Source organism: Mesoplodon mirus, assembly GCF_964341445.2.
Source record: "Mesoplodon mirus genome assembly, chromosome: 13".
Lineage (NCBI taxonomy): Eukaryota > Metazoa > Chordata > Mammalia > Artiodactyla > Ziphiidae > Mesoplodon > Mesoplodon mirus.
Window position 1 is genome coordinate 31,183,814 of NC_138989.1, and position 19,376 is coordinate 31,203,189.

Genomic DNA, 19,376 nt, shown 5'->3' on the forward strand with positions numbered 1-19,376 from the left:
AGAGCGTTCTCTCAGCAAGTTTCAGGTTTGAATGAGGCTTGGAGAGGACAGACATGACCCCCAGGCCACTGAGATCAAACAGAGAAAGGCAGAGGCTGCTCCTGGTCAGAAAGTCACCGCCCTGGCGTCTGGCCCAGAGCTCCCTGTAACGGCCTGCCCGCCGGTCAGAGTTCACCGGCTCTGGCTTCTGGGGCTTGTGCACCCGGGGAGGCTCCCAGGATGGGCCTCGATTTCTCACTGACAAAAGTTCTCTCTCCAGAGTCCCAACTCTACCTGCTCCAGGCCAGCAGACCTGGGCACGATCTCTCTGCCAAAGGCCCAGAGTGACTGGAGCTGCCCCCGCCGGGGTGCCAGGACACTAGGCAGACACCACACTGGTCACGGGTCTTTATTTATTGAGTTGAGAATTCACACAAGGTAGCATCATACAGTAGCAAGTCATTTCCAGGGCTGGATAAAAATGATTGTCACTCACCGTGCTTCACGAAAATTTCTTTTAATGAATAAATAATTTGATGAAATCAAAAATATTTACAATATAAACACATGGCAAAGCTTTAGGTCTGTGAATCTGATCATCGATCTCCGCCTTTCTGAACTGAACGCCTCCCAAGCTTTTCCCTTGGAAACAATACAAATCTGATAGAAACAACAGCTCATACATCTCTTTGTTCGTTATATGTTTATCTGTTAGTCTTGAAAAGCTACATATATTATGCGACATGTTAAAATACCAATTTTAACTAAAATAATATATTATCATAATGCCAGGTAGCATTCTCCACAGAACAAAAATGTACACTCAGTTGTAACAATAACAAAGGTTCACGGGCCACAAAATAATACCCCAAAGGTACAAATTCCTTCATAAGAATATAATTGTGCTCTTCAATTTACCAGCTGTCCATGCTGCTCTACAGAGCTGGTGCCTAGGAGGACAGGGCTGGACCACTGGATGCTGAGGGTAGTTTTCCGTCAGGCAGCAGCACTATTGGGAATCGGGCAGGGCAAGCAGTTTTATAAACACTTTCTTGGGCTCTTAAAAAGAGCCAATTAGGCAAAGCAAAATAAGCATATCGAGAAGTCTTCATCTCATCGGCACAAACACCATGGCACGTCCTGGCTTTGCAGGATGAAAGGTTTGTGGGCAGGGCTGTGTACGCCGTCAGCCAGCATTCAAGTATTCTAGGGCTACCTCATAGCAGAACTTGTACTGATCCTGGAACACAGAAGGGACAAAATGTCAGCGTGGCCATAGCGGGATGCAGTTTCTCTGAAAGCAATGATGCCAGATTATGGTTTTAATTGGAAGCAATCAAACTGAGAAGGATGTGAATCAGAAACGAACTGGGAAGTCATGGTCCTGAACCACTCACATATTCGCCTTTTGTAGATGTTTCCCACAAGGCCGATGAAAGAGGTATTTTGATATCTATGCTCATTAGGATTCCTGGAAAGTTCTAGACAACTGCAACACATATCTCTGTTTGTCCACACATATGTGTTCACCTGTTACATCAACATCCTGAGTACAAATTATTGTAAAGCCAACAGGTGGAAGGAAAGATAATGAGGGCTGGGGACATGCCTTCATGATTTGCTCAGTAAATAAATGTGGCTTCATTCCTGGACCAGCTTTACCTCTGACTGTCAGTCAGCAGGATTTCCTCCGGTTTATGAGAGTTTATTAAGCACCTCTTAAGTATCAAGTGCCTTGACCTGGTCCCTGACTCTGAGAAGTCCATGTCCAACGAGCAGGATGAGACGGGGACCCAATGGCACTCACAAGGCAGAGCTGAGCAGCGCCCACGAGTGCTCCCCAACGTGGGTGCAGTGGAGGAGGGAGCTGAGCTTCTTAAGGAAGATGTGCAGGGGGTGGCAGGTAATAGGGGAGCCTGAGGATGAGCACGTGAGCGGGGGGGCGGTGGTTATGTGTCCTGGTTTGCCCGGGACAGTCCCAATTGATGCCTGTTGTCCTGGCGTCATCGTTACTTGTAGGCCCTTTCACTCTCAAAAGTGTCCCAGTTTGGGGTCGGGGGAAGGTCAAGGAGATGCTGGAAGTGGCTAGGGTGAAGTCTGGGGGGTCCTGTGGATTTTTCAGAGGCTTGGAGGGCGGAACAGGTATTAATACCGTTGTTGTATAAAACCAGGTGGATTTGAAAGCTATAGCAGTTCCTCTTTTGGGGGAGCCGGAGGCTACACACAGTCCCCTGGGGGCTTTGGATCACCGACACCTTCCCAGGCCGAAAAGAAATCTAGAGCCCGAGCTCAGCATATTGTACCCTGTATCATATCTCAGCTGCTTTCTGCTACTCTGGTTGATGAAGTGTTCAAAATTGGAAATGTTGAGATTTCACAGGTCACTATTGTGGGGATAATCAGAAATGCAGAGAAGGCTGCAACCAACATTGTTTACAAAATAGATGACATGACGGCTGCACCTATGGATGTTCGCCAGTGGGTTGACACAGATGATGCCAGCAGTGAAAACACTGTGGTTCCTCCAGAAACATATGTGAAAGTGGCTGGTCATCTGAGATCTTTTCAGAACAAGAAAAGCCTGGTAGCCTTTAAGATCATGCCCCTGGAGGATATGAATGAGTTCACCACACATATCCTGGAAGTAGTCAATGCATACATGATGCCGAGCAAGTCTAACAGCCAGCTCTCAGCAGGGAGAGCACCTATCAGCAATCCAGGAATGGGTGAAGCTGGGAACTTCGGTGGGAATAGCTTCATGCCAGCAAATGGCCTCACTGTGGCCCAGAACCAGGTACTGAATTTGATTAAGGCTTGCCCAAGGCCTGAAGGATTGAACTTTCAGGATCTCAAGAATCAGCTCCAACACATGACCGTAGCCTCAATCAAGCAAGCTGTGGATTTTCTAAGCAACGAGGGACACATCTATTCCACTGTGGATGTTGAGCATTTTAAATCCACAGACGCAGAATAACTGGATCTAATTGGGTACCCGAGATATTTTCCAGCCAGACTTTTTATGCAATCTCTCGCCTCCAGCTGTGTATATATTTGGTAGGTTGACTTCTAGGAAGTAGGTTTCATCTATAAAAGGTTTCAATTGACATCCTTTTGAAACTTACTACTCTTCTGTGTTTTTGAAGCTCAGAGGGATATGGGCAACTGACAGGGATGTAAACCAGGGCGGAATTTCTTAAAGAAGTTACAAATTAGTTAGTTACAATATCAGGATACATGGAATTGGAAGAGGGATGCTACCGAGAGGGTTGGGCGGTATTACTTAAATAATACTCAGGAGTTTTTATTCCTAAATTGTTTCCTGTTAAGAGCAGGACTAGGGCCTGTCAGCAGAGAGCTAGCCACGAAGCCCACTAACCTCTGCCTGTTTTTGTTCCCCACTTTGGTTATGTGTTGTTACTTTCAGAATTGCACTTTCTTTCACCTTGTCATAATTGCCGCCAAAAGTGTGTTTTTATAAGCATGGGGTTCTAGAATGGTGGCTTCATGGGGCAGAGAGAAAGATATGTGTTTTCTACAAAATAAGTACATTCATATGTTTAATAACATAGTTCTATTGCAGTAACTTGTAAAAATGTTCTTATTTTTTTACACTGTAATAATTAATACTTTATCATCTCAGCTAATTCAGAGATAAGTTAATGAGGTGTAACATGCAAATAGAAGTTCTATAACTGCTTTAAAAAAAGAAAGTGTCCCAGTTTGAATGATAAAGTACGTGGTCCTCCTAGCAAGCATCCCAGGTGGAGGCGACAGGATAAGGAAAGGCACAGAGTGGGGACGTCTGATGCCCTCTGGGAGCCACACACCAGTTCTTAATCGGGCAGCGAGCTCATTTCTCTTGAGCACAGAATTCTCAGATCCTGGACCACGGCCTGAGCAAGCCCCGTGTGAGGTCCTGGCCCAGGTGGGGTTTCAGGTGGGAGGGGAGGGCCTTCGGCACCTGTGTTTATGCCGTGAGCTGATAGATGCTCACCTGGGTGTGGCCTCTGAACCGAGCAGAGGGACACGGGGGTTGGGGACGCCTCCATCTGCCCCCTGGCAGCAGCCCAGTCACTCAGCAACTGGCAGGCCCTCCTCCCCCTCAGTCGGAGGGAGGCTTTCACCCGCCGTGTGGCCAGGACCACTGTCTCACATCCAATATGACGGCCACGACCAGGGACGTGCACCTCTTACTCTGGGGTTTGCCAGATTAATTAAAAAAAGAAATTTCCTTTTTTTTTGATATGGGCCTAATTAGTCATCGCAATTTTCTTTCCTCACCTACATTTTGTTCTCTAAATGCCCCTCTAAACCAACCTATTTATTTGAAGACAAGGGCCATGGTCTCTCCCTCCGTGGATAATACACCATCCTTAGCAAAGAGCCTGGCACACAGCTGGGGGTCATACATTGGTTGTGTATGTAAATGGTGACCAAAAAAATGGGTTTAGCAGCTTTTGAGTCAACCCATTTAACATTTAAGGCTAGAGACTGGGGAATTCAAGATATAGCCTCAGCCCTCAGGATCCTACAATCTAGAGGTGAAGACAAAGTAAACAGATCATTCAACACACCGAAGGCGCCATGAGATTGAACATCAATGGCAGTAACGCCTGCCAGCCTAAACTACGAGAGGCAGACAAACTCGAGTGCTGGTGAGGCCGTGGAGAGACTGGAACCCTCCTACACTGCTGGGAGGACTGCAACATGGTGCAGCCCCGTTGGACGACCATCTGGTGGTCCCTCCGAAGGGCCACCCAATGACCCAGGGATTCCACTCCTAGGAGTACACCTAAGGGCACTAAAAATATGTGACACTAAACCTTTCTGATTCGCATTCCAGGATTTATTATTTCAGGGTTTGATACTCTCATTTTCAGAATATCGAAAAGATCGTTTGAATTTCAAAATTCTTACGCTGTCAACTCACTGGGCTGACGCTGGCTATGGAGTGCTCCAATCACTTCTCTGTTTTTGTGAATCACACAGACAATTCATTTTTCTTTTTTTTCATGGAAAACTAAGAGATCAATCCCTTCTTGCAGAAACACGATCAATCCCTTCTTGCAATTAGTTTCAGCACCGGCTATGAACCATCCTCTTAACACAGAAAAATGCACTTAGAGGGCCATGTGGCTGCCGGTCTCAGGTCACAACGCAGGCGAGGAAACCAGGAAACCAGGGGTGAATCCCTTGGGTTCATCCTGAGGGATGGCTGTGGTAGGGGCGTCACTGAAAGTACCCGGTCATAGGCATGACTATGGTTTTCAAAATGAATTCTTTCTCTCATTTTATCTCTCCTAAGCAAGCTGCCAGCCCCCAGACTCTGTGATGACTGGTTTCTGAACCAGAAAAATAAGGGGAACGAGCCGAAAGGCCATGAATTGCTGCGTCTCCTCCCCCAAGCACCTTGAGAAATGCCTGCAATCTTCCCACACTGCACAGATTACACTCCATCACCAGGTATAGGCCCGTCTTTGGTGGTTTCCTCTCTCAGCTTCCTTGCTTTTGAACAGTATAATTAAGCCCCACGAGCTAGCTCTGTGCTTCAGGGAAAAAAGAACTTTTATGCCTTGGTCCCAGAATCTCCCGATTTGGGTGACATTAGCTGTCACCCGACATCTTTGTGCTGGACTGTAACCAGGGCAACAAGCTACTCCTCTCGAAGACCCCTGACCTCACCTTCACTCCAGACCCACCTCTTGTTTCCACAAAAGGGGAGAAAGTGAAGTTTGAAAGGGCACCCAAAGTGAGGTCACGCTTTAAAGGTCCCCGCTCTCGGGGGCATGGCACGAGGCCACGGTGTCAGCGGGCGGCTGCAGGGGGCTCCCCTGAAGGGCTGGACGGTGCCTTTGTTAGCACGGCAGCCTGTGTCTGCAGAATGGGGCCCTACGGTCAGTCTGTCACTTCAAACACCACATGTCGCCTAAGAAGATTCAAAGAGAAGAGTCTGCACGGCTCACCTGGGGCAAGGTTTCCCTCCCGCGCGCACCTGCTTTTTGAAACTAGCACCAGCTTCAGTTTCGGCTGGATCCTTGCTGACAAATCCTTCAGTCTGGAAAAAAATCCTTCTGACTGATGCGCCTGCCCGGAGGGGAAGTGGTTCCCTTGTGCCAATAATCCTGGGTGGGACCGTTTGGTTCAACGTTCCCAGGGGGTCACACTGGGTGACCAACCATTGTGCCCAGGAGACCCCTAGGAGGCAGCTGCCCGTCTCTGACGAGGGGTGGGTGGGTCATTACCCTCGTTACAGCTCTGAAAGAGTCTGAAGCACTTCCTCCCTCAAAGCCCATGAACAGTCCGTGCAGCTGCTTCCCTATCCAGACCTGTTAGCCTGTAGCCGCTGCCTTCTGGGTTCCAGGGAGCAACTCAGGGTGACGCGGGTCCGGGTACAGAGAAGAAAAGTCCGCTCGCCCAGCAAATGTTTACTGGGCCCTCCTTGGAGCCAGGAGCTCAGATGGGGCTGGGGGGTGGGGGTGGGGGCTCCGTCTCCGGGGGATCAGAGTCTGGGGTGGGCAGGGGCACAGGACATTCACACAGACTCCTCAGGAGCAGGGAGTGTGACCGCAGGTCAGTGGGCTCAGGGCTGCGAGCCTGGGGGGATGTGTGGCAGGGCCCGGCCCTGGGGGACGTGGAGGCCACCAGTGTCCCAGAGACGGGACACATGGCTGGTGGGGGCACAGCTCAGGGATGTGAGTGAGCCTCTCTGACAGCCCCCCAGGCCTACATCCTCTGATGCAACACACACACCCACACACACCTACACACACATGCACACCCGCCCACACGTGCATGTCTACACACACACACCCACATACACCTACATACACAGCCACACCTACATGCAGCCAGACACACACAACCCACACACAGCCAGACACATGCACACCCGCCCACACGTGCACACCTACACACCCACACAAACCTATACACACAGCCCCACATACTCAGCCAGACACAGGCACACCCCCCCCCCCACACACACCTACATGCACAGCCACACCTGCACACAGCCAGACACATGCACACCTGCCCACATGCGCACACACCCACACACACCTATACACCACACCTACGCCCACACGCCCCGCCTTTCACATAGCCCGTCAGTTTCCCGTGAGTTCTCAGGCAGAGGCTTAGGGGGCAGTTTACACACGTGAGTGGGAGAGTCAGTGTGCTGTCCATGCTGGGAAGGCTGCAGGGCGGGGGTGAGGCCCTCTGCAGGAGTGCCGGGCCAGCATGTTAGTTCAGTGCAGGGAAGAGGGAAGGGGCCGGGTCTGGGTGGTCACCTGTCCGTCACGGGAGGTCCCGGCAGAGGTCTGAGTGGGAGCAGGAGGGATGGAGAGGAAGCTGCCCAGCCTCGCCCTGCGGCCCATGTGGCAGGGCAGGGATGGCCTCTGTACCCTCCTGAGTTGTGTTTCTTGCCCTGTAGCACATCACGCGGGCTCTGACTGCCTTAACCTTCTGGGCCGCAGCCTGGCATCTGTGTTTGCGAAGTGCCCCAGGTGATCTCATGTGCAGACGGGCCAAGGGCCTTTCTAGACTAGCTACTAAGTTCCTTAACCTCAGCTGCACATTAGGATCACTTGGGGCGCTGGTACCACCGCTGCTGAAAAGCCAGGCCCACGTCAACTGGATCAGAGTCTCGGGGGTGGGCCCAGGGCTCAGAACTTTTTAAAGCTCCCATTAAAGAAAAGTCAATTTCATAGAGACTGAGACTAGAATTGTGGTTGCCGGGGGAGGGACAAGTGGGGTGATGCTGGTGAGGGAACAGATTTTCAGTTGTAAGAGCAGTAAGTTCTGCGGCTCTAATGTGCAGCACGGTGACTAGAGTTAATGATGTGGAATTGTACCCTTGAAAGTTGCTGACCGTCGACCGTCGGGCTCAGAGCAGGTGACCCCGTCCGCCTCTGACCAGGCCAATAGCGCCAACCTCAGGCTGTACCGTCACGGCCTGCCCCACCCCCCTGGAACCCAGGCCTTTGATGGGGGCTGGAGCCTGGCTGAAGAGGTGGATAACTGAGAAGCTGGCCTGAAAGACGGGTCAGGAAACAAACCCAGTGGCCCCTGCTGCATCAAAACATCTAGTCTTGTGTTAAAATGATTTTGCTTCCTGGCAGTCCACTGGCTTTCCCCTGGAGCCTCCACACCTAAACGTTTGAAGAAATAAATCCATAGGGCCTTCTGGCTCTCCCTGGAGAGTGCCATGCTTCAAAACGCATAGGGAAGTTTCTAACTCAGAAGCAATTTGGAAAAATAGTGAGCTGCAAGGGGAGACGAAGACAGGCACACCGACCGCCGCGGAACATTCATCCGGCCCTGGCAGGGAGGGCGTGGCAGCAAATTTTGGTGTCTGAATGGAAGGGGCCCCCAATGATCAGACCCAGGGGCACCTGGCAGGGCTCCCCACGCCCACCTGCCTACCTCCTGGGTTGCGCTCCGGGGCATCCTGGCTCCCGCTTCATTCTGCGCAGAGGCAGCTAGGAGGTACCTTTTCAGCTGCTGGTACAACATTTTGTGCTTAGGAGAAACGCAGGTCTTGGATGGCCTTTTATGCCCAATAAAATTATACCAGATTTTATCTCCTTGACTTGAATTAATTAATTCTCTCAGCCAACACACACATGTACGAATACCAAACTAAACAGAAATTGTACTTACAGGCAAAAACAAACAAGCCAACGACAAGAGCCTTGATTCAACTCAAGAAGCTTCAAACCCACTGAAAAGAGCATTGTGACATTTTTTCTCTGGTCACCAGATATGATCTATTATCCCGCCAGCAGGCACTGTGACAAGTTTATCAGACATTTTTCTCAGGAAAGTATAGCACTATCCTACATTTCTCAGCCACTGAGTTGACCCTAAAACTGGTGCTGACCCTCGGGGTTTTGGGCATCCAAGGATCCTATTTCTCTATCAGAATCACGCATAACTACGGAAACGCCCTGGCTATCATAGGAAAGTCGGCTGAGATCAGAAGCTTCCTTCATGTAAAATCACCATTGTCCTGTAGTCTGCACCGCGGATTTGGGAAAAGCCACGCTGTTCCTGCCCATAAAAATTGGTGAGTGATGGAAGCTGTAGCCAGAGCCACTGGGGGAAAGGTCTGGAAGGGTCTGTTTCTAATGATCTGCTTAGTTCAGGCTGCAGTGAGAGGGAACTAACATTTTTTAAAAAAATCAAGGTCAGCTTTTTTCAAGTACCAACTGAAGTTTGGAAGCAACACACCCGTCCCTGAATCAGGGCGTCAAATACCGAATGACATCACAGTCAGAATATTTTCATTATGCATTTCTTTCCATTCTCTTTCAATCTGCTTACCTATTCTAAACTCAGGCCACCTCTAACTGCCCGACTGGCCTTTTCTCAACTGCCCTAAGCCCAGAAGATGGAGAATTCCATGGTGGGGGAACTCTTTAAAATTCGGGATGGGGGGGTCCCGGGGAGTGAGAGAGCTCTCTGACTAGTGAAGTCCGGGCATGGAATGGGAGGGTCAGCCTCCTGGCCCATCCGCGTGACATCTGGGCCATGGGAAAGGCACTTACGAGCACCGTGTGTATACATGCTGCACTCCGGCGGCCCCCTCGCCCTCACCCAGCACTCGTTTTCAGGGACCAGGCCACACCGTGCCCCGTAGACCCCTCCACTCTCAGGGACCAGGTCTTTCTCACCTGGGCAGCTTCCAAAACACTCTCACACATATCGTCACGTGGGATGATCTCAACAAACCAAGACTATCCCTAGTTTACACGACTCAGGGTCAGGAAAGTAGAGCGACGTGCCCAAGGTGACTTCAATAGCCAAGTTACTTTGTCTGAGGTCACTTCACTCCAATGAGCAGGGCTGAGACTAGAGGGTGGGTTTGCAGGGGCGTCCCCAGGGCAGGGCAGGGAGCTGCCATGTGGGGGGCAAGATCCTTTTTTCACAGAAACCAACATGGTAATTGCTGATGGTTTGAGAGTCTGCACCTGGCCAAACAGGTGCCTGTTTACCAAATTCCCTGGGCAGCACGGTGCTCCTGGGGGCAGGAGCAGCTCGTCGGGTGTGAGGCACGTCAGTGGGGGAAGCAGGGCTTTTGCCAAGCAGGGCTCGGATGTGGCCATCACAGGCAGGGGCCATGGCTGCGTCTTCAGCCTCAGCTTGAATCTCAACTCCCTCTTTAGTCCCTTTATTACATTTACAATTTTAACCCCCTGCTGCAGTGCTGCGCACCCAGGACGCAGGCTTTCCAAGCTCATCAGTGACCCCGTCGTCCCCGCCCCCGCCCATTCTCCCCACCTTGGGATCAGTCTTACTGTTTCCTTCCGATCCTTCCTCCACTGACAGAGAAGTACAAAAACCTCATTGAAAAGCTTCCTCCTTTAAGCTATTCTCCTATTCTTGAGTCTCAGTGGCTGGCATCTCAACAGCTCCGCACAAAAAAGAGATTTCATGAAACACTAAGAAAATAATTCTACATCGTCCTTTGTTTCTCCACCTCTTTCATCCTTTCCTCAGATATGGCCACCATAATTAAATGCAATCGTCTGGATGTCAAACTCCAATTCCCAGCTTTGATAAATATTAGGTGATTAAGCTATTTATAAAATATGTAATTTGAAAATCTGGCATTTCGTGTGCTATGATTATTTCTTCTCTGTGAAGATGAAGTGCTTAGCCACGTGGAAGGCGCTGCCGAGAACGGCAATTAATCAGAATGTTCGCTTGTGAGTTTCAACTATTTCCATGTGTCAAATGTGCTGAGCTGAGTCTCCTTGTGAAAAGGCAGAGGAAGGGAGAACGAGGGAGAAAAGTCCACGCACAGGGGTCAGCCTGGGCGAGGGGCCGGGTGTCTCACGCTAACTGGGAAAGGGCCCCCCGAGCGGGACGGACGGGGTCCTACCAGCAGGTCCACCATGTTGGGCTTGTTGTTCCTCAGCGTCTTCACGGCGTGGAAGACGTCCACCGTCCTCTGGTGCCGGAGCATCTCACAGACAATGCTGATGGCGCAGAAGGTGCCGCTGCGGCCTCCCCCGTTCCTGTGGGAAGAGGAGGAGAGGCAGGTGGTGGGCCTGGGTTGCTCTCGCACCACACGGCTCCCACCACCTGTGTGCACCTGCTGCCTAAGCCCTCCCGGCTGGGACTCTCCACCTGGGCCCATCCCTCTACTGATGCAAATGGGGCCCGGGGATCACCTGACTGGAGGTGATGGGAAACGGGCACATCCTGCTCTCCCAGTTTGTCTCTGCCCTGATGATGTAACCTGATATGGCAATTTATCAGTTTTTATGGAAAGGGACCACCCAGGAAATTTTTCAATAAACAAACAACTCGTGTAGCATGTGCGGGACAACTGTGATGGGTGTGGGTTATGCTCAAAGATGGATTTGGCCTTAAACGGTCCATTAGCATGTCATGATTTATCTCGAAAACATAAGGGCCCTTTTTAAATAAACTTTTTATTCTGGATTAAGTTTAGATGTACAGAATCACTGCAAAAACAGCACAGAGAGTTCCTTGCCTGCCCACCTTCCCCTGATGTAAAAATGTCACATAACCATAGCAGATGGTCAAAACCAGGAAGTTAATGCTGGTATAACACTATTAATTAAACTACAGACCTTAGTCAAGTGTCACCACTTTTTCTGGTCCAGGATCCAGTCCAGGACCCACCTTGCACTTAGGTGTCACACCTCCTTAGTCTCTTCCACGTGATCAGTCCTTCATCTTCCCTTGTCTTTCTTGACCTTGACACTTTCAAAGAGGACTGGTCAGTTATCTTGTAGAGTATGGAATATAGAGTGAGATGTAGAAAACAGCCATGGTCCCCTTCCACGATTTGAGAAGTCATCACAAAATACAAATTGTAGAAAGTCCTTCATTTGAGTTCGTCTGATGCCTTCTCATCACTGGAAATGAGGTTATGCACTTTGGCAAGGAAGCCACAGAAGGGCTATTACCTCCTTGGAAGGTTCATGATGTTGAACTGTCTTATTGCTCATGATGTCGACCTTGGTCACTTTTTTTTTTTTTTGCCTTTTCTACTATATTCTTTTTTTAAAATTTATTTATTGAAGTATAGTTGATTTACAATGTTGTATTCTACTATATTCTTTTAAAAATATCTTTATTGGAGTATAATTGCTTTACAATGGTGTGTTAGTTTCTGCTGTATAACAAAGTGAATTAGCTATATGTATACATATATCCCCATGTCCCCTCCCTCTTGAGCTTCCCTCCCACCCTGCCTATCCCACCCCTGGTCGCTTATTAAGACGGTGGGTGTCTGGCAGATTTTTTCACTGTGTAGTTATGTAAAATTACCATCATAACTTCTTATAACTTCTCTTTGTAGTTAGTATCTTGGGAAAGATACTTTGGGATTATGCAAATATCTTGTTTCTCCTCAAAGTTTCACCTGCCGATTTTAGTGTCCATTGGTAGATCCCGTCTGCAACAAGTCACAGTGATATCTGCCTGACTGGTTTTCACTTCCCTCTCTCCTTCTACATTCTACTCTAAAGAGAGAGCTGTCTCTCAGCCACCATTTGAAAATTTATTTGCTTATTTATTTCTATTTTATTATTTAAGTCACTTTAGACTTATACATATTAATTTCACTTCTATGAGCTAAAATAGTATCCATATTTATTTTGCTGCTGAAATTGTTCTGGTTTTGGCCATTAGGAGTTCCATCAGGCTGGTTCCTCCATCTCTTTTCAAGCACTTCCTTACTTTCTAGAACCACAAGATGTTCTACGCTCATCCTGTATCTTCTTCCCTGCACCAGCTCTGGAATCAACCCCTTTTCCAAGTAGATAAAGGATTCTTTTTTTAAATAAACACAATATCATTATTATTACACCTAAAATAAACACTACAGCTTAATAGAATCACATTTCTAGACACTGTCCAAATTTCCAAGATTGTTTCAGACATTTTCTTACAGTTAACGTTTTCAAATCCTCATCCAAGCAAAGTCCACACATTGCATTTGGTTGACATGTCTTGCACGTTTATTTTAATCTATAGGTTCCTCTTTGCTCTCTTCTTTTTTTCTCTTGGCAATTTATTTGTTGAGGAAATGGGGTCATTTTCTCCTGCAGGGAAAATGACAACCCACATTCTGGGTTGTTCTCATTCACTGTATCTCTGAGAAGCACTTAACACACCAATTTCTAATCCTATACTTCCTGTTAATTGGGAGTTAGCTCCAGAGCATCATAAGAATTCAGGATTTTTTTTTTTTTGGACAAGGATACTTTATAAATGAACTTTCATTGGGAAGCGGGCACAAGATATCAACCTGTTCTGTGATTTTAAGATTGATCTCTATGTTCCAATGCCAGCTTGATCATTCCATGATTAAGTTCCTAGTCAATTGTTTAGATAAAGTATAACATACCTATAATTAAGTCCACAAATGGTAAATATAGATCTCTGTTAACTTCTACAAATGCATATGCCATGTAACGACCACTCAGATCAAGGTACAGACCGCTATCAGCCCCCTGCACCCCCCTCCTCCCAATATTCCTTCCTCATCAACACTATCAATACCCCAAGATAATCTCTGTTCTCATGTCTAGCATCCTAAGTTTCTTTTGTCTGTTTTTGAATTTTGAATACATGGAATCATACAGTATATACTCTTTGGAGTCTGGCTTATTTCACTTAATATTATCTGTGTGAGAATCACCCATATTGTATCAGTAGTTTGTTCTCTTACATTGCTGAGAACAATTCCACTGAATGGATATACTGCTGTATAATTATACTACTGTATAATTTCTTTATCTAGGAGCTGACAAATGTTTGGGATGTTTGCAGCTTTCCATATTATATGAGTATACCTGCTATAAGCATGTTTCCTATTGCATATATGACTCATTTCTGTAGTCACAGACCTCAGAGGAGAAGAGCTCAGAGGATACATTTATATTTAGCTTTAGTAGATGCTGTTAACCAGCTCCAAAATGGTTGTACGTATTTACTTCCTACCAGCAGTGTTTGGGAGTCCAGTTGCTCCACAGCTTCCCAACACTTAGAATCATTTATTGGTTTATCGTTTAAATTTTAGCCATTCTGGTGAGCATGCAGGGGCATCAAATTTAATGTATTTTAATGTGTATTTTCCTGAAAACTAATGATGCCTTTTCTATGCTTACTGGCTATTTGGATATTCTTTTTTAAAAAACGAAGTTCTTATCAAGTGTTCTGCCCAAACAATTGGAGTGTCTATCCTTTTCCTATTGACTTGCAGTAGTTCTTAGGCATTCTGGCTATGAATCCTTTGTCAGATGTATGTAGTGCAAAACTCTTTGTCTTGTCTTGTGTTTTCACTCTCACTGGGGTCTTTGGATGGACAGGAGTGCTTAGCTTTAATGAAATCCAATTTACCAATGTTTTCCTTTATGGATACTGTCCTGTGTAACACATCTCTGGTTACCCCACGGTCTTGAAGATTTCCTCTAGAAGCTTCATTGTTTTCCTTTTCACGTGTTGGTCTACAATCCACCTGGGGATGCTTTCTGTGTGTAGCATGAGAAGGGACACCACTGCCCTGCAGTAGGTGTGTGCTGTGGGACCTTGTTGTGAATCAGGAGACCCCGAGGTGTGGCTCCGTTCCTGGACATTCTCTTATGCTCCCTTAGTTTGTGTTTTATCTTTGCACTGAAGCCTCACTGCTTTTCCCCCATCGGCTTTTCACCTAACGTTTTCAGCAGCTATCGACGACCACTGTCTACTTCCATTACTTTCATAAAGGGTTGAAAGATGGTGATATCTTAATTCTCTCCATTCTGTCTGGTTTTACTAGCTGGAAGACATGTGTAAAGAAAAAGAATCCCGTTTGCTTAGTGGGAGCCATAATGCGGCTCAAGGAACCATCTAATTCACAGCCCTGGAGGGCGTCTCGGGCAGGGACGCTCTGCCCAATGCCAGTAGGTGGCGCTGCGCTTTGCTGAATACGAAGATCTCTCCTTAGAGATGGAAAGCAGGTTGCCTTTGAGGGTCAAAGCATCCTTTCCTGGCATGAATTGTTGAATACCAATTGAACCAAACTTTGTTCCCACAACTAAAAAACCTTAGTTAAGATTTTTAAATCTCAACAACGATCAGCATCCTCAGCAGGCCTGGGTCTCATACCCACCGTAATGCTGAGAGAGGACGAGGCAGCCCCACAGGAACAGCAGCGACTTTTGGTGGGGACGGTGGTTCCAAAGAAAAGTCCAGGGGGATGGGGGCTGGGCCGGTCAGAGGGCAGAAGCAGCAGGTGCCCACCACGTCCACTGGAGTTAAAGAACGGCCTGCTGTCTTAGCCACCGTGTGGGGTGGTGATGTAATGGTTTAGTTCCGGGGTCGCAGCTGTGCCTTGGGAGAGCGTGGCTATGAAGTGCAGTGATTCAAGGGGCCTTTGGGGCTCCCCCTCAGGCCTGTCCTGTGCCTCAGCTCCCCTCCTGGGATGTAGCCCTTTGGGTTACAGCACTGGCCCTTGTTAGGAAGCTACTAGGAAGCGTGGCATTCCTAGTCCAGACGCTGGTGGAGTCCAGACGCAGAAATCGGTAACTGCAAACTATTTTTAGTTATCTCCAAAAAACCTAATGGATTGAATACAAACTCTAACCAAAATGTCAGTTTTCCTTGCTGGGCTTGTATGAACTCACACAGGTGACCCTCTGATTGTATTCTGATCAGAAGTTATATCTGGGTGTAGAGAAATAAAAACGGGGACGTGAGCTGTTAATCGATCCTTTTGGACATTTTCTCGGTGGAGATGTTTTTAATGAACTGGGTCCCTGAGAAGGAAGGCAAGGTTTTGGGGGTGGGGCCTCTGACGGAGGGCAGGGATGAGTCTGTTCATACAATTCTTGCCGAGGGCACAGCAGTTTCCTGCAGGACAAGACACTGCCACGTTCAGTGCCAAAAGGGGCTCCCAGGGAGGCTCCCAGACCCCGGGGTGGGGGTGGGGTTTGGGCTACGGGGGCTGCATTGCAGGAGATACAGCACTGAGTGGACGGTAACCCAGCGCTTAACCTCGCCTGTCGATTTCACAAGGGTCGGTCTGCCCGGAGTAGAGCTTTATCGTCCTTTCAGTCGGGAGAGACCTCACTGCGCGCTTCTAATGACACTCCACCGAAAAGAGACGTCAGCTGATACTTTCAGTTTCCACAAATTCTCTACCCATCTCCCCTGACTGCAGGGCTTTCTAATCGCCGGCTCCATTAAGCCAGCTCCAGCTGGCTGATTAGCTGCTACCATCACCTATGAGAAAATGCAGGTGAAAGTGCTTTGAAAAGCACGGAGACTCGACCCAGTGGCTCTCAACCTTGGGGGCACTCTGAAACAATCCGGGTCCTCGAACCCCCAGAGATTTTGATTTAGGTGGTTTTGCTGTGGCCTGGGCATAGTGTTTTTTTGTTTTTTTAAAGCTCCCCAAATGTGCAGCCAAGGTTGCAAGGAAAACATTATTCTGTAGCCAAGTTCTCCCGTTTTAGCACCTGCTAAAACTGCCAGCCAGGAGACCAGTTTGGAGACACTGACTGTAAGCAAATCTTCCCAATATATATATATCCCCAGGCAAACAAAATGAGACAAAACAAAACTCTCTTAAAAACCACAGAGAAGAAGGAGACGGTTCCTATGAAACCTCTGACATGAAATCCAATAGAATTACCAACTAGTGAGCTGGTAAACCAGTTTTTCCGTATCAGGGAGGGTGCCCGGATTGTGGCCTTTGCTGACATCGGTGATGTAATACCCCCACCACCGATGATTTCAAGTTACCAACAGTTTAACAACCAGCTCAGAAAATTCCCCAAAGCTTAACAATGGGCTCTCAAGAGCTGGTAGGAGCTCACTGAACCCACCCAGGTATTGTTTTTTTTTGGGGGGGGGGTTTGGCTCCCAACCACAAGGTCAGGGCTCATTTTATAGCAGTGACACCCCATTCAAATGTAAAACGTGCATGATCTTGTTTTCTGCAAAGCAAACCAAACATTTAATGAGCAGACTGATGAGCTTTCACTCAGACCTGCTTATTTCTTCTCCATTTACAGTGAAATGAGAGGCAGTGAAGCAGGGCGTCAGCCCAGTGGATCTGAGCACTTACAGGCAGTGCACAACCGTGCGGCCTTCCCCACCGTTGTATTCCTCTTGCCACTTGTCCACCTGGCGGATGAGCTTCAAGAAGGAGCGCTTGGACACGGGTGTGTCCCTGTACATGGGCCAGCCCAGGAACTGGAACTGCTGCACCATCCGGTACCCGTCCTGGGGCTGCAGAGAGTCAGGCAACAAGCGGGGAGTGGAGAGAAAGCAGGCGTTATTCCCGGGGCTGAACTCCAGCGGGTTGATCCCACCTACTCATCCCAGTGGGCACGAGGGAAGGAGGGGCCTGCCTGTAAATAATGAAGGAAACGTCTACTGGCCCAAAGAGTTAGGAGTTTCAATCTGGAGCCATTATAAAAAAAACATGTGATGCTAAAAACTCTCCAGAAAGTAGGCATACAGGGAACCTCCCTCAACATAATAAAGGCCATATATGACAAACCCACAGACAACATCATTCTCAATGGTGAAAAACTGAAAGCATTTCCTCTAAGATCAGGAACAAGACAAGGTTGCTCACTCTCACCACTATTATTCAACATAGTTTTGGAAGTTTTAGCCACAGCAATCAGAGAAGAAAAAAGTAATAAAAAGAATCCAGGGCTTCCCTGGTGGCGCAGTGGTTGCGAGTCCACCTGCCTATGCAGGGGACACGGGTTCGTGCCCCAGTCCGGGAAGATCCCACATGCCGCGGAGTGGCTGGGCCCGTGAGCCGTGGCCGCTGAGCCTGCGCGTCCGGAGCCTGTGCTCCGCAACGGGAGAGGCCACAACAATGAGAGGCCACCGTACCGCAAAAAAAAAAAAAAAAAAAAAAAAAAGAATCCAAATTGGAAAAGAAGTAAAGCTGTCACTGTTTGCAGATGACATGATACTATATATAGAGAATCCTAAAGATGCTACCAGAAAACTATTAGAGCTAATCAATGAATTTGGTAGAGTAGCAGGACACAAAATTAATGCACAGAAATCTCTTGCATTCCTATACACTAACAACAAAAAATCTGAAAGAGAAATTAAGGAAACACTCCCATTTACCATTCCAACAAAAAGAATAAAATACCTAGGAATAAACCTACCTAAGGAGACAAAAGACCTGTATGCAGAAAACTATAAGACACTGATGAAAGAAATTAAAGATGATACCAACAGATGGAGAGATATACCATGTTCTTGGATTGGAAGAATCAACACTGTGAAAATGACTGTACTACCCAAAGCAATCTACAGATTCAATGCAATCCCTATCAAACTACCAATGGCATTTTTTACAGAATTAGAACAAAAAATTTCACAATTTGTATGGAAACACAAAAGACCCCGAATAGCCAAAGCAATCTTGAGAAAGAAAAACGGAGCTGGAGGAATCAGGCTCCCAGACTTCAGACTATACTACAAAGCTACAGTAATCAAGACAGTATGGTACTGGAAAAAAACGAAATATGGATCAATGGAACAGGGTAGAAAGCCCAGAGATAAATCCACACACCTATGGTCACCTTATCTTTGACACAGGAGGCAAGAATATACAGTGGAGAAAGGATAGCCTCTTCAATAAGTGGTGCTGGGAAAACTGGACAGCTACATGTAAAAGAATGAAATTAGAACACTTCCTAACACCATACACAAAAATAAACTCAAAATGGATTAAAGACCTAAATGTAAGGCCAGACACTATAAAACTCTTAGAGGAAAACATAAGCACAACACTCTATGGCATAAATCACAGCAAGATCCTTTTTGACCCACCTCCTAGAGAAATGGAAAGAAAAACAAAAATAAACAAATGGGACCTAATGAAACTTCAAAGCTTTTGCACAGCAAAGGAAACCATAAAAAAGACAAAAAGACAACCCTCAGAATGGGAAAAAATATTTGCAAATGAAGAAACTGACCAAGGATTAATCTCCTAAATATACAAGCAGCTCATGCAGCTCAATATTAAAAAACAAACAACCCAATCCAAAAATGGGCAGAAGACCTAAATAGACATTTCTCCAAGGAAGATATACAGATTGCCAACAAACACATGAAAAGATGCTCAATATCACTAATCATTAGAGAAATGCAAATCAAAACCACAATGAGGTATCACCTCACACCGGTTGGAATGGCCATCATCAAAAAATCTACAAACAATAAATGCTGGAGAGGGTGTGGAGAAAAGGGAAACCTCTTACACTGTCGGTGGGGATGTAAATTGATAGAGTCACTATGGAGAACAGTATGGAGGTTCCTTAAAAAACTAAAAATAGAACTACCATATGACCCAGCAATCCCACTGCTGGGCATATACCCTGAGAAAACTATAA

General features: G+C 47.3%; 2 protein-coding genes across 4 annotated transcripts in view; one reads left to right on the top strand and one right to left on the bottom strand.

Moving 5' to 3' along the window:
- Positions 1 to 480: 480 nt before the first annotated feature.
- PTPRM (protein tyrosine phosphatase receptor type M) overlaps positions 481 to 19,376 on the bottom strand; it is a 748,579-nt gene continuing 729,683 nt past the window's right edge. For all 3 annotated transcript variants that reach the window (XM_082641116.1, XM_082641117.1, XM_082641118.1), the window contains 3 exons: positions 17,072 to 17,235; positions 10,865 to 11,000; positions 481 to 1,219 (listed from right to left, as the gene is read on the bottom strand). In XM_082641116.1, the coding sequence (XP_082497242.1) occupies positions 1,166 to 1,219; positions 10,865 to 11,000; positions 17,072 to 17,235 (354 nt within the window). In that variant the 3' untranslated portion in view covers positions 481 to 1,165. The remainder of the gene's footprint in view (positions 1,220 to 10,864; positions 11,001 to 17,071; positions 17,236 to 19,376) is intronic.
- LOC309814886 (replication protein A 32 kDa subunit-like) lies at positions 2,295 to 3,489 on the top strand. Its single transcript, XM_082641124.1, has one exon. It carries the CDS (start codon positions 2,429 to 2,431, stop codon positions 2,951 to 2,953), a length of 525 nt encoding a protein of 174 aa, XP_082497250.1. The 5' UTR covers positions 2,295 to 2,428; the 3' UTR covers positions 2,954 to 3,489.

What these genes read in the sequence shown, in the direction of transcription:
- LOC309814886 (XM_082641124.1), top strand. Translation starts at nt 2,429, where the DNA reads ATGACGGCTGCACCTATGGATGTTCGCCAGTGGGTTGACACAGATGAT.